The sequence below is a fragment of the Aquarana catesbeiana genome, linkage group LG01 (assembly GCF_042186555.1).
Source record: "Aquarana catesbeiana isolate 2022-GZ linkage group LG01, ASM4218655v1, whole genome shotgun sequence".
NCBI lineage: Eukaryota > Metazoa > Chordata > Amphibia > Anura > Ranidae > Aquarana > Aquarana catesbeiana.
In genome coordinates this window covers 564,132,061-564,146,345 of record NC_133324.1, presented here as the reverse complement: position 1 = coordinate 564,146,345, position 14,285 = coordinate 564,132,061, and the positions used below count along the sequence as shown (strand labels likewise).

General features: G+C 41.7%; 1 protein-coding gene across 9 annotated transcripts in view; it reads left to right on the top strand.

The window, feature by feature from the left end:
- Positions 1-8,305, top strand: part of PWWP3A (PWWP domain containing 3A, DNA repair factor) — a 124,586-nt gene extending 116,281 nt beyond the window's left edge. For all 9 annotated transcript variants that reach the window (XM_073596781.1, XM_073596801.1, XM_073596790.1 and 6 more), the window contains 2 exons: positions 6,472-6,560; positions 6,651-8,305. In XM_073596781.1, the coding sequence (XP_073452882.1) occupies positions 6,472-6,560; positions 6,651-6,717 (156 nt within the window). In that variant the 3' untranslated portion in view covers positions 6,718-8,305. The remainder of the gene's footprint in view (positions 1-6,471; positions 6,561-6,650) is intronic.
- Positions 8,306-14,285: the final 5,980 nt, after the last annotated feature.

Here is a 14,285-nt window from a genome sequence, read left to right as displayed (position 1 = left end):
CAGTTGAAACGGAAAGCCTCATTTGTATTTGATCTCCTTGCAGAGAAAAAACGTTTCAGTGCCTTACATATCTAAACAGTCTGCGGGGCCAGGTTTTTACAAAACTGGTCCACATAAGCTCTAATTTCCAGCTCCATCCTCCCATTGTATGTGACCTGTTCACCTCCTGATCCCTCTGTGTATGAACCTGCAAATATAATGCTTCTAGTGCACCATTACCAAGCTCCATGTTTTAACTCCCTCATTACCAGCACGTTTCATCATTTACAAAAATAGTGGTGAAAATTTAGATCACCCTGGGGTGTCTAGTTTGCAAAATGGGTCAATTTAGGGGTGTTTTTACTGTCCTGGCATTTTTATTGCTATAAGATAAAAAAAAAAAAAAAAATTTGTCCATTTTTTTTTTTCTTTCCCCCTATATAATAAAAAATCCCAGTGGTTAATACAGCTCTATATGTCTTCTAACCTAGATGGCAGGTTCTCCTTAAGGAGACATCAGGGGTCTCCTGCTGCACTTTTACCTGACAGCCGCCATAGAGGTCCCAGGCACCCAGGGGAGATGAGTGAGACCGGGACACTTGGCTGGGGGAGGTAGCAGGCACCTTTTTATGCACATGTAAAATCACTTCAACTGTAGCCAGAAGTGAAATTGTAAATTGTCTCAAAGCTGGGCTTTATTGGCATCACCACCAATGTAGTTACATAGTAGGTGAGGTTGAAAAAAGATACAAGTCGAAGTCCAACCTATGTGTGTGATTATATGTCCGTATTACATTGTATATCCCTGTATGTTGCGGTCGTTCAGGTGCTTATCTAATTGTATTTTGAAACTATCGGTGTTCCCCACAGAGACCACCACCTGTGGAAGGGAATTCCACATCCTTGCCGCTTTTACAGTAAAGAACCCTCTACGTAGTTTAAGGTTAAACCTCTTTTCTTCTTATTTTGATGAGTGGTCACATGTCTTGTTAAACTCTCTTCCGCAAAAAAGTTTTATACCTATTGTGGGGTCACCAGTACGGTATTTGTAAATTGAAATCATATCCCATCTCAAGTGTCTCTTCTCCAGAGAGAATAAGTTCAGTGCTTGCAACCTTTCCTCATAACTAATATCCTCCAGACCCTTTATTAGCTTAGTTGCCCTTCTTTGTACTCGCTCCATTTCCTGTACATCCTTCCTGAGGACTGGTGCCCAGAACTGGACAGCATACACCAGGTGCGGCCGGACCAGAGCCTTGTAGAGCGGGAGAATTATCATTTTATCTCTGGAGTTGATCCCCTTTTTAATGCATGCCGATATTCTGATTGCTTTGTTAGGCTCTGCAATGGCATGCAATGCCAATCTGCTGCTATCATCTATTAGGACCCCCAGGTCTTTTTCCATCCTAGATTCCCCCAGAGGTTCTCCCCCAGTGTATAGATTGCATTCATATTTATGCCACCTAAATGCATTATTTTACATTTTTCTAAATGAAACCTCATTTGCCATGTAGTTGCCCACCCCATAAATTTGTTTGGATCTTTTTTCAAGGTTTCCACGTCCTGCGGAGAAGTTATTGCCCTGCTTAGCTTAGTATCGTCCGCAAGTACAGAGATTGAACTCCTCCAGGTCGTTTATGAACAAAATAAATAGGATTGGTCCAGCACAAAACCCTGGGGGGCCCCACTACCCACCTCTGACCATTCCAAGTACTCCCCATTTATCACCACCCTCTGAACTAGCCCTTGTAGCCAGTTTTCAATCCATGTACTCACCCTATGGTCCATGCCAACTGACCTTATTTTGTACAGTAAAGGTTTATGGGGAACTGTGTCAAATGCTTTTGCAAAATCCAGATACACCACATCTACGGGCCTTCCTTTATCTAGATGGCAACTAACCTCCTCATGGAAGGTTAATAGATTGGTTTGGCAAGAATGATTCTTCATGAATCCATGCTGATTACTGCTAATTATACTGTTCTCGTTACTAAAATCTTGTATATAGTCTCATATTATCATCCCCTCCAAGAGCTTTGCATACTATTGATGTTAAGCTAACTGGTCTGTAATTCCCAGGATGTATTTTTAAATATCGGTGCTACATTGGCTTTTCTCCAATCAGCTGGTACCATTCCAGTCAGTAGACTGTCAGTAAAAATTAGGGACAATGGTCTGGCAATTACTTGACTGAGTTCCCCAAGTACCCTCAGATGCAAACCATCTGGTCCCGGTGATTTATTAACAGAAAGGGTTAAAAGAAACTAGTGTAACTTCCCTGTACAGCAAAGCTCAGACTAGTTGTATTACTTACAGTGCTGTGAAAAAGTATTTGTCCCTTCCTGATTTTTTTTTTTTTTTTATTCTTTTACATATTTGTCAAACTTAAATGATTCAAATCCTCAAACAAATTTTAATATTTCACAAAAATAACCCAAATAAATCCAAAATGCAGTTTTAAATGATGTTTTTTTTTATTAAGGGAAAAAAAGCTGTCAAACCTGCCTGGCCCTATGTGAAAAAGTAATTACACTCCCTACTTGTAAAATCATGAATGAACTATGATTAACCACATTGTTTGGAAAGCAGAGTTGAATTTCACTTGCCTGATTACTGCCAGACTTGTTGCATTAAAGCGGTGTTCTGCCCACCGCTGCAAAAATTAAAAGCCAGCAGCTACACATACTGCAGCTGCTGGCTTTTAGTAATAGGACATTTACCTGTCCTGGAGTCCAACGATGTTGGCACCGCAGCTGATGTTTCCATCAGCTGTCGGGTGCATGCCGCCACCATTGCGAGTAAGGAAACCCGGCATTATAGCCTTACTGCTTCACGCCAGGAACCCTACTGTACATGCGCATGGCTCTGCTCCCCTCTCCTACTGGCCCGGCTGCAGGGGGAGGAGGAGGGAGCCAACCGGTGATGTGATGGGCCACGGCCCGGACGTGGGAACAGGATACCTCTCAGCTATCCGCCCCCCCCCCCGAAAGGTGCCAAATGTGGCACCTGATTGGGGGGGGGGGGAGACCAATCAGCGGAAGTTCCACTTTTGGGTGGAACTTCGCTTTAATCCCCTAAATTAGAAGCTGTCTGACAAAGTAAAACATGCTAAAAATATTTCAAAAAGCAACACATCCTGCGATCTAAAGCAATTTAAGAGCAGTTGAGAAACAAAGTAATTGACATGTATCTGGAAAGGGTTACAAAGCCATTTCTCATGCTTTGGGACTCCAACCACGGTGAGAGCCTTTATCCACAAATGGAGGAAACGTGAAACAGTGGTAAAACTTCTCAGGAGTGGCCAGCCAACCAAAACTACTCCAAGAGCACCATGACAACTTATTAAGGAGGTCATAAAAGAACCCAGAACAATATCTAAAGAACTGCAGGCCTCGCTTAAGATCAGTGTTCATGATTCAAAAGTAAGGAAGAGACTGGGCAAAAATGGCATCCATAGGAAAGTTTCAAGGCGAAAGCCACTGCGCATCAAAAATAACACAAAGGCTTGTCTCACAGTTGCCAAAAAACATCTAGATTATCTCCAGGACTTTTGGGCAAATCTGTGGACTGTTGAGACAAAAGTTGAACTATTTGGAAGGTGTGTGTCCCCCCCGTTACATCTAGCATAAAACTAACCATTTCATAAAAACATACCAACAATCAAAAATGGTGGTGGTAGTGTGATTGTCTGGGGCTGTTTTGGACAACTTGCCATAATTGATGAAACCATGAATTCTGCGCTTTACTAGAATTTCTGAAGAAGAATGTCCAGCCATTAGTGTGTGAGCTCAAGCACACTTGGGTTATGCTGCAGGACAATGATCTGAAACACAAAAAAAAGAAAATTTCAGGTTTTTGATTGGCCTAGTCAAAGCCTGGGCTTAAATCCGATTTAGGTCATACCACAGCATTTCGAACAGGCCGTTTATGCTCGTTCCAATGTGGCTGAATTAAAACAATCCCTTGTAATAGAAAAAAAACATGACAGGACCTCTTTAATGTGAGATCTGGGGTCAAAAAGACCTCAGATCTCACATTTACACTTAAATGCAATAAAAAAAAAAAATTCTCAATTTTTTTTCATTGAAAAAAAAAAAAAAAGTTTTCCCCTTTTAAGACCATCGGGCGGAAGTGATGTTTGTCGTCGCTTCCGTCATCCAATGGTATGGAGTCGAGTGGGGGCCATCGACTTCATGCCTCTGAGGGGGACGGCATCGGATTGTCTCCGCCACTACCAACGGCTCCAGTAAGTGGCGGAGATGACCGAGACGCGGCGGGAGGGGGTGGGCACCTCTCTCGCTGCCAATAAAAGTGATCTTCGAATTCGCTGCAGAGACCATTTTTATCTGAAAGCTTTTAATAATACTGGGGTTATGGCAACTATCTGCTGCCATAACGGTTTCTCAACATCAAAGTACTGACGTATAACGACGGCAGGCGGTCCGAAAGTGGTTAATAAATTAAATCATCATTTTGTATTTACTTGGGTTATCTTTGTGTGATAAAAATTTGTTTGATCAGAGTCATTTAAATGTAACAAAAACCAGGAAGGGGGAAATACTTTTTCACAGCACTGTAACTGCAGTATGGAACAGTCGGATCTCCAGTCCTGCCAGACGAGGTTGTGTATCTCAGGACTGAATGGGCACAAATGCAAATTGTTTGGCAAGTTAAACCTTTTCCTAATGCATCTGTGTTTTTAGGTGTTTTCCTGGAGTTTGTGATGCTATGAAGTTGATTTACTAAGGCAAATAGACTGCACTTTGCCAGTGCAGTTGCGCTCATCTTTCCCAAAGATTAGTAAATGCGGTGAAGCTCTTCTAATTTCCATAATCCAATCGCGTGCAAGCAAAAAAAAAAATAAAAAAAATGCTGTTTTTTATTTTCCTGTGGTGGTGTGGTGAAGCTTTACCACATTCACTAATTTCTGGGGAAAATAAGTGCAACTGCACAGTCACTTGCCTTTTAGTAAGTCAGCCCCTATGTGTTTTACAATGAGTAGTACATTTTGCATTCAGTACCATTCAACGCTGTAGAAAACAAACTTGCAAGAAAACTATACCTAATCCGCTGCAGGCACAAAAACACACATAAGGACTTCAGTGATGTATTGAAGTAGTTAGCTTTTTTTAGAAAAAGGTTAGTAATGTTGGCCCTAGTATTTTTCTCTTAGACATGCTTACCTCAAAGGACAACTGTACAATTGTCCTTAGATTCCCCACAATGCCCTGAGTGCATCCCACTGGGACAGATACACTCAGCCTCAAACCAGCAATTTTCACTGTGGCCCCACTCAGAGCCACACAGCCGCTTTGTACTGTGCATACACGCCATAGCAATATTTATTCTTAAGAGAAAGCCTTACTTATGGTGGCATCTGGTCATTTGGAAGTATGTTTTTCTCATAGGAATGAATGATAAGTATTTGTCCTAGTTGGATGCACTTAGAGGGATAGGGTGGATTTATTTAAGTGCAGGGGTACCAAGGTACAGTTGTACTTTTAACCTCCCTGGCGGTATTCCCGAGTGTGCCTTGGGGTGGATTTTCAGTACCAAAAGCAGTAACCCTGAGCCACACTCAGGATCGCAGGATCCAGGCAAAGTTACTTACCTTTGTCCCCTGGATCCTGCGATGTCTCCCCGCTGTGTCCTCCACTCGATCTATCACAGTGCCGAGCTCCTTTCCCTGCGAGCGTTGCAATGCACGGGGACGGAGCCAGGCGCCAAATTCAAAAAGTGTAAAACACATTACACATACAGTAATGTAATCTGTAAGATTACAGTGTACTGTATCACATTATTTCACCTCCCTTTTATCCCTAGTGGTTTATCCAGTGCCCCGCATGCAGTTTTATATTATATATACTGTTCTTTCTGCCTGGAAACTGGAGATTGTCCATAGCAACCAAAAAGCGTCCCTTTACATCAAAAGAGGTTTTAGACCAGCTAGAAAACAGCAATAATAAATTAGAACACTTGCAGAATTGAGCGATGGTGATTTGTGGGGAAATCCGTCATCAAACACTAAAAGTAATGATAGCGACAATTATGCAACTGAGCAAATTTCAGTGTTTTTGATTTGATTACATTATTGAATAATTATTATTATTTGTTATTATTTATAGTTATTTATTATAATTTATGATTTTTTTGTTTCAAACTTTATCATACCTGGGATGTCTACTAGACTCTTGTTTGGACAGATTTAAGTGTGTTATTCCTAAGAATTCCAGGCCTACAATATAAAATGCCAAATATCCATGCAAAACTATGTACCGCTTTGAGCTTCAAAAATCTGACATAATCATACCGCCAGGGAGGTTAAGCACATGGTGCAAAATACTTTCCATAATTTTAGCAGTTTAGTACAAATATAAATTTATAGGACATACTGTTAAATATGAATCCTTAGCTGTACACTGCAGCCTATACAAATACCCTACATTTGCCATTTTTAAGGAATATTCATTGTTTCAATTGTTTCATGTGCAGGCTGTCATTTTTGCCATATCTGCTACAGAAGGCTTGAGTTTTGAAAAAGCAGAGAAGAAATTTTTAGCAGGACCTTTACTCAGTAAGAGGTAACAAAAATATCTATAGATAATTGTGTTAGAAAAATGCATCATTCCAAAATTCTAATGTAGTACAATATTTGGGGTTTTTTTTTTCAGAGAAAGAAAACAATTTGAGAAGCAGATTATGGATAAGAAGAGGATCAGACTTGAAGAAAATTTGTAGCCTTAAAGGGAATCGCATTATTTTTAATTTGCCACTAGCAAATATTGGACATTTTGGATACATTGAAACCAAACTTATGCTGTATGAAGTTCTGCCTTGCGTTTTCTATTCAATGTTTTGTTTGACTATCTTGAGAGTAAGAACCATTTTCTACAGACAGCAGTAAGAAACCAATCTCTCTGTATGTGAGCCTACATGCCTCTGTACAATAGAGTTTATTATTGAGCTCTTGCTGCTATGTATTGCACAGGGCCAAATAGCTGTTAGCACATGCAGTTAAAGCCGGTCTTCTCTGCTGTGCTTTGATTGTCTAGGCATCTATGTTTTTATGCATGGAGATAATTTATAAAGATTGGACCAAACGGTAAACCACACCAACCATTGAGGAACCGGATTTCATTACTGAAGTTGAAAACACGGACAACTAAATTCTGGTTGGTTGCTGTAGGCACCACCTTTTTTCTACACTGTGACTCGCGATTTGTTAGACTACTTGCACACTGGGGCGGGGGGCGTTAGTGGTAAAGCCACGTTTTTAACCCCCTCTAGCGGCCGAGAAAAGGGTTAAAAGCACTGCTGCCGAAGCACTTTGCAGGCGCTTCAGCAGAAGTGCCCATTGATTTCAATGGCAGGGGTAGTGTAGGAACGCTGTATACACCGCTCCCATACCGCCCCAAAGATGCTGCTTGCAGGACTTTTTTTTTCCGTCCTGCAAGCGCACTGCCCCAGTGTAAAAGCACTCTGGCTTTCACACTGGGGCTGCAGAAGAGGCAGTTTACAAACACTTTTCAGGCGCTATTTTTAGCGCAAAAAACGCCTCAGTGTGAAAGTAGCCTTACTGTGCCGCTCAGGCTCAATCACTGTGGGGAGTAGTGTGGGTGATGCGGCATCCACTACAGGAGTGCCATCAAGGGATGGAGCTCGTCCCAGGTCCTATAGTCACTAGAAGGATCCACGGACTGTGATGGTTATGGCAGAGACAACCTCAGCCTGGGCTCCCGCCAGGCCACTCCCCCAACACATTTCACTCCGCCCCTCAGATCCCCATGACTAAGCTCTGAGGGGCAAAGAGAAATGTGTTGGGGGGGCATGGCCTGGTGGGAGCCCAGGCTGAGGTGGTCTCTCCCATAATCCTTGCAGGACACTGTGGATGTGCGGCATCGGGGATCCTTCCCCTCTACTTTTTTGTTCTTCAGTTTTTTCTTTCTGGCGCACTCACCAGCGGTGGCTGTTTTGCTGTTTATCACATGAATCTGTTTTTTTTTTTTTTTTTTTTTTCAGTGATGACAACTAATCATCTGTTTTGCCTTTTTATTACAGATACTATTTGACTATATTTTTTTACTTAATTTAGCTTACCTCAAAGTGTTAACCCCCAGTTGATTTTCCTTACTAACCAGGAGCCATGAGGCGATATAAACCCATGTGATCTGTATTGCCTTGTAGAAGAGTGACCAACTAGAGATAATCAGGGATTATTATGCACAGATTGCACTGATTCAGTAAACCATTATTGTTACCATTGCAGACTGATTTATGCTAACATATTAATACTGGTTGGCAAATAAATATTTACATGTAGCCTTTTCTTTACTGTATGCTTTGAGTCTTATTTAGTAAGGCATTGTAATGTGCAGTAACCCATATCAAGCAATCAGAAAAGGTCCTTGAGTGTATGCACCATGAGTGAGTTTTTGACATTGCTTGAGCATGCATTTCATTAAAAATCTTGAGCTTAGCCAGAAATAAAGCCAGCAATACTGTAGTTGAGTGGGTCTCCGTTGCAGTAGTTCTAGGCGCCACTCTGTTCTGGATATTTATGGACATTGTGCAGAAGCAAAACCATTTATGTGCACATACACGTTGGCTATACAAGATTGTTTGGAGCATTACATCAGTTGATTGCTTCAAATTAAATGGTCAATGACAGTCTGCCACCTGCAGATTTAGTTCATTTTCAACACCATTTTTGATCCTTTTCCTGCTCAAAAATAGAAAATTAATGGAATTGTGGGTGGCAAATTGCAGAAGACTATTCAAGTTAATGAGATCATTTTTTTTATTTATTTAAATGATACATTTCTAAAATTCTTGAATTTCAAATTCAAAATTTGCCAAGAATGTACACTTTTTGTCAGTAAAATGGAAAAACACAATTCATGTATAAAACACATTTCACTAAAGCTTATTGGTTACATGCAATAGCACATTTTTCCTTTTGGAAAAGTATTTTTATACATTTCAGCCAAAATTACATATTGCATGATGGTAGTGGTTACAAATGCAGCAGGGTTTAAAAATATAAGGAAAACTTTTTTTTTTTTTCTTTTATCCCAGAGTCAGCTTATAATTGTTTAACCGAAACTGTAAGTCCTCTTTCACACGTGGGCCTGCAAAGTTGCATGACAAGTCATATTATGCCCCATGATTTCCAATAAATACCGTTCATTACTGTGCAACTTAAAAGTATTTTCCTGCATTACTTTGGTGTGACTTTGATGTGGCCTGAGGTCCATAGACCTCAAGATTACCCAGGCATTTCTTCGATTAGCGTCACTTTCAGGTTGCACAAGTGTAAAAGGGGCCTAATGGAAACGTTTGAAGTTCAAACACATGTCACAACACATGTAAGCCCTAGCGGTTACCTTTTGTGGAAATTACAGTAGGAGGGGGTGTTTTAGTGACTATATTAAATACTACTCCCATCAGAATAAAAATCAAAAGAACATGGAGCATTTTCCTTTTCCCCTAAGCATCTTCAAGGACAGCACCAGAGAGAGTGGCTCCACCCATCTAAAACAGGAAACAAAAGATTCGCCTCAAATAAAAAGCTTCTGTGACAAGTCTGCGTCAAATATTTGTGTTTCCTTGACCTGGCAGGAACAACATAATAGTGGTACTTTCTATTTCAGCCTTTGTGCTAGTGGCAGGGGAACCTACCCTATCCAAGCAGATATGCACTAGTAGAGTGGGCCTGCATACTGAGGTAAGTAGAATGGAGATACCCTACAAAGTCCAAATAAAAGCTGTACTCCTCACAGTATTTAACCTTTTCATAATGGGTGTTCAAAATGAATGCCACAGATTTGTGCTATGCCGGAACCAAAAGCAAAGATGCAAATGTTAAGGACGTTGAGAGAAAACCTTCTGAGCCAATATCCATAGCAAAGTATAGTCACTGGATTACAGAGCTTGTTGTCAAATACTTTTAGAACATCCACACATCCCAGTGATATACAGCCTCCCCCGTGGTACACAAGACACTCCATCCTCTGTTTCAGATTCCTAGGGGCAGATTTGCTAAAACGGGCACCCACAGAATCTGGTGCAGCTCTGCACAGAAACCAATCCGTTTCTAGGTTTTATTGTCAAAGCTTAACTGAACAAGCTAAAGTTAGAAGATGGTTACGATGTACAGCTGCACCAGATTCTGTGTTCCCCAGTTTTAGTAAATCTCCCCCATAGTCTCTGGGACTGATTCCACTACTAAACCCCTTGCAAAATATATTGACTGTCTTACAACTGTTGGTACAAGCACTCTCCTCATACACAGGTGATACTGGACATTTTCTTGAAAAATGATTTACAACTTTAAGCCAGTCTGGATACTGCTAACAATGAACTTGTCTTTTTTGTATACATGTATTTCCACCAATTTGGGTTTGAACACTACAGAACACTTTATTAGTGCAGGGAAGATAATCCCATCCATCAACCCCCCCCCAGTTTATTTTGGAAGGGCTTTATTTGGTTCTAGACAATAAGAGAGACAACACTATATTCCGACAAAGTGGGTTGCTGCACCCTCTTATGTGAATCTGTTTGTTGGATATTTGGAAGAAATGTACGTCTTCCCCTTCCTACATTTTTTTTTTTTTTTTTTTTTTTTTTTTTAAATATAAAAACACAGGTACACTATATTGATGTCTTTGTGATCTGAGCAGGTCCCAAAGATCTGATCCAAAATGTTATGGTTGATGGCATCATCTTCAATCTGGAGATCCCTACCACTGAAATCCCACTTTCTGATGTTGGGGTGCTGATGTTGTTCACTTTACCTAAATTCTATGGATAGGACGTTAGGAACACACTCTTAGCCCACCAGAGTGTACACTCCAATATCTTGAAAGATCATTCATCTATCTCGTTCCTCAAGTTGGCTTGAGTCTACTTTAACTAGATGGATCGTAAATATCCTTTTTTTTTTTTTTAAAATGTATCACAAATTCGCAGTCAAGTTTAGAATTTGATGGGTTATCCCAAACACATTCTAGACAGCACCCTGTAACAGGCAAAGCAAAGGACTTTAACACTGAAACACAAACAGGTGAGCAAGAATAGAATCCTATTAACACAGAGGTTTACCCCCGTATCGGGCCATATTGGAAAGTCCATTGATAGCTGGGACATTATAAAGGCAAAGACCTGTTGCCAGCTATCAGACAACCACCAGTGGTGGTGTAATAATCTAAAGCTGGCCATAGATGGTTTTTTTTTTTGCTTTTTCAAATTAAAAAAAAAAAATGTGATTTCTCCATCCACACAACCAAGGTGGATGGTGGAATCAACCCCCCCCCCCCCCCCTCACTGAGACATTGTATTCTGACAGAACTCTCTGGTTGGCTGCAGCCACTAATCGTCAAAAGTTTTCCCTTGATCGACTTCTGCCGAACAAGGATGGCCACACATGGATTGAAATTCAGCCAGTCTCTGCTGAAGTGGCAGGCTTTTCAATCTATCTAAGGCCAGTTTAAGAATAAAACTCCAGTATTTTGTTTTGCAAGCTGACCCTAGGGGGAAATATGGCACACCCAACTTTCTCTTTTCAGAAAAGGGATGCTGCAAGTGTTGCAACTGTAACATATGTAATACTGAGCACTGTATATACTGAAGTGTCCATGCTTACACATGTACAGTATGTAGGAAAAACGGTTAACCCCTTAAAAAAATGTAAAAAAAAATTTAAAAACCACTGTAGTGACAAAACTGGCTATGGAACACAAAAAGCAAGTAGGAGAAATGGAACCCAAAAAAACAGTTGCAATACATTTTGCAAAACAAAGCCAACAGGTTCACAAACTATGTGGTTTGAAACCTTTTCAGAGGTGGTAACTGGGATTACCTATTGCTGAGTAGGGAAACATTTTAGATGTACATGCTTAATACAGTTCTTCCCAAGGGTTTGAAGACATTTGGATATACCGGTGTTCTTGATGATCGATGACCAACACCTCCAGGGATTCATGTTTAGCTTCTGGTATTGCTATTCCATGGTATTGTGCTAAGGAATACTTTTGTGATTTGAAGCAATTTTGCATTACGTTGAGCATTTATAGAACCTTTCAGAGATACCAAGCGTTTGCTTTTTAACCTTGATTATGTTTATACATAGGCTGTGATCCTACTTATAGACTCCATTATATACTCATGCCCATGTGCTCTACTCTCTTTAGTTTATCCTCTCATTTTTCCCCCTCCTATCTGCCTGTTTAGTTTCAAACCACTTCCACATACCTAGAAGCTGGTGGTGGGGAAATCTGCAGGAGCAGAGACAGATGTCTCTTTGGGGCCTGGTGTGACTTCATCCATGTTGTCTTTCTCTCAGGCTCTTCGCCCATACCACTCTGGACCATTTGGGGATTATGTGCAGCAGCTTGGATTGACCAGGACCATAAAGCTATAGAACCTCTTGACAGTGGGTCTTCTGTGGGGCCAAGCTGTAGTGCCCTTATAGGGAGGGTAGGTGCTCTTAGTTTCAGCTTAGAATAAGCTGCTCAGTGTGAAGTGGTTTTGATGCATATGCACATTTCATTCACTATAGATAACTTGGGATCAAGGTTGAATATTCATTCCCTGTTACTCTAGTTTTACTGAAAAGAGTTGAGATCTCTTTCGCTCATTATTTGTCTGTACTGTGTATCTGCTAGATGAGTATGTGCTGGCAGCAGATGGTAATGGCAGTTCTAAAACGGTCTTTCAAGTCAGGGCTCAGCCAGACAGAACCCTGTCCCCAAACAAGAAACCCTCATTCTGATTGACCCAGTAATAAGAGATGTGGATTATGTAATTTCAAACTCTTAGGCTCTTGGGGCAAGTCTTTCTGCCAGATGTGTATTAATGTGTGTCTTTAAAGAACTTAATTGATTATGTGAGAGAAGAGATGCCTTCCACTTTTTTTTCTCCTAACTTGTTTACAGTCCTGAAACCCAGTGATGGTGTTCTCCCAATTCTAGACCTGAAGGTTCTGGACATCTTATAGGTCCTAAAGTTCCATGTGGAATCGCCCTGTCTGCAATTGCAACAAGGGGAATAGATCTCAGGCATGTATATTTCCATTGTTCCCCTGTATCACCAGTTTCTGTGACTTGCGGTGGGCAAGCAGCACTTCCAGCTCATCCCTTTGGTCTGTCCACAGCCCCATCTGGATCTTCAACAAGCTCCTGGTCCCCATCACTCATGTTGCTGCACTATCATGGAATCCACATTATCAGATATCTCAACTATATCCACTTGAAGGAGCACTCCATACAGGTCCTGGTGGCCAATGTGCAGCAAGCAATCCAGACGTCAGAGCTTCAGGTGGATCCTCAACTTCCATAAGTCTGCGTTGGATTCAACCCACAGCTTTTAATACCTGGACTGAGTCTTGTACAAAGTCCAGGGTTTTTCTTCCCCAGGAACAAGTTTTGACTCTCTGTGCTCACGTCCGAGCCCTGTGCTCCAAGAAGGTTCCACCGTTCTGATTTTGCATGAGGGCGCTGGGCCTCATGGTAGCCTCCTTCAAGGAGGTGGTTTTTGCCTATTTTCACTTCAGGCTTATGCAGCTCAATGAACTGACGCCGTAGGACAAATTCCCTTAATCTTTGGACTGACCCAGTGGGCCCATGGTCCCAGGCGGCATTTTAAGAGGGGCGGCAGTGACAAGTTGTACAAGTACGGTCACCTGTGTCTGCTGTCTCCTGAGATCTGCCTGTGGGACTGCTGTGAAAGGCTTCACCCAATGAGTGTGCAGTCTGTATTGCCTGTGAGACAGTTTCACACTGAGCCAATATTGGCGCTTGCCAGAGCCGCTCAGTGTGTGAAACTGACATGTAATGTAACTGAATGCAGAGAGAGACCAGCTGTCAAAGTTGAACGTTGATGTCGGGGGTGGGCGGGACCCAGCAGCTATCAAACACCAGCCAATGGGATGGGATCTGGGCGGGCTGCTACGTGTATGTGGCCCCACCCCCTTTCTTAAGTAGCCCAATTGGCTGGTGTTTAATAGCTGCTGGGTCCCTCCCACCCCCGATATCCCTGCTGAATTTTGACAGCTGGTCTCTCTCTGCATGCAGTTACATTACATGACAGTGTAACACACAGTTTCACTAAGTGCCCATCAGTGCTGCCGATTAGTCCCCATCAGTGCTGCCAATCAATGCCACTAAATGCTGCCAATCAGTGCTGCCTATCACTGACAATTAGTGCTGCCAATCAGTGCCGCCTGTCAGTGCCAATCATTGCTGCCTGTCAGTGCTGCTAAACTGAGTGCAGGGATGGGGCCATGAACTCAGCAGCCAGGCACATTG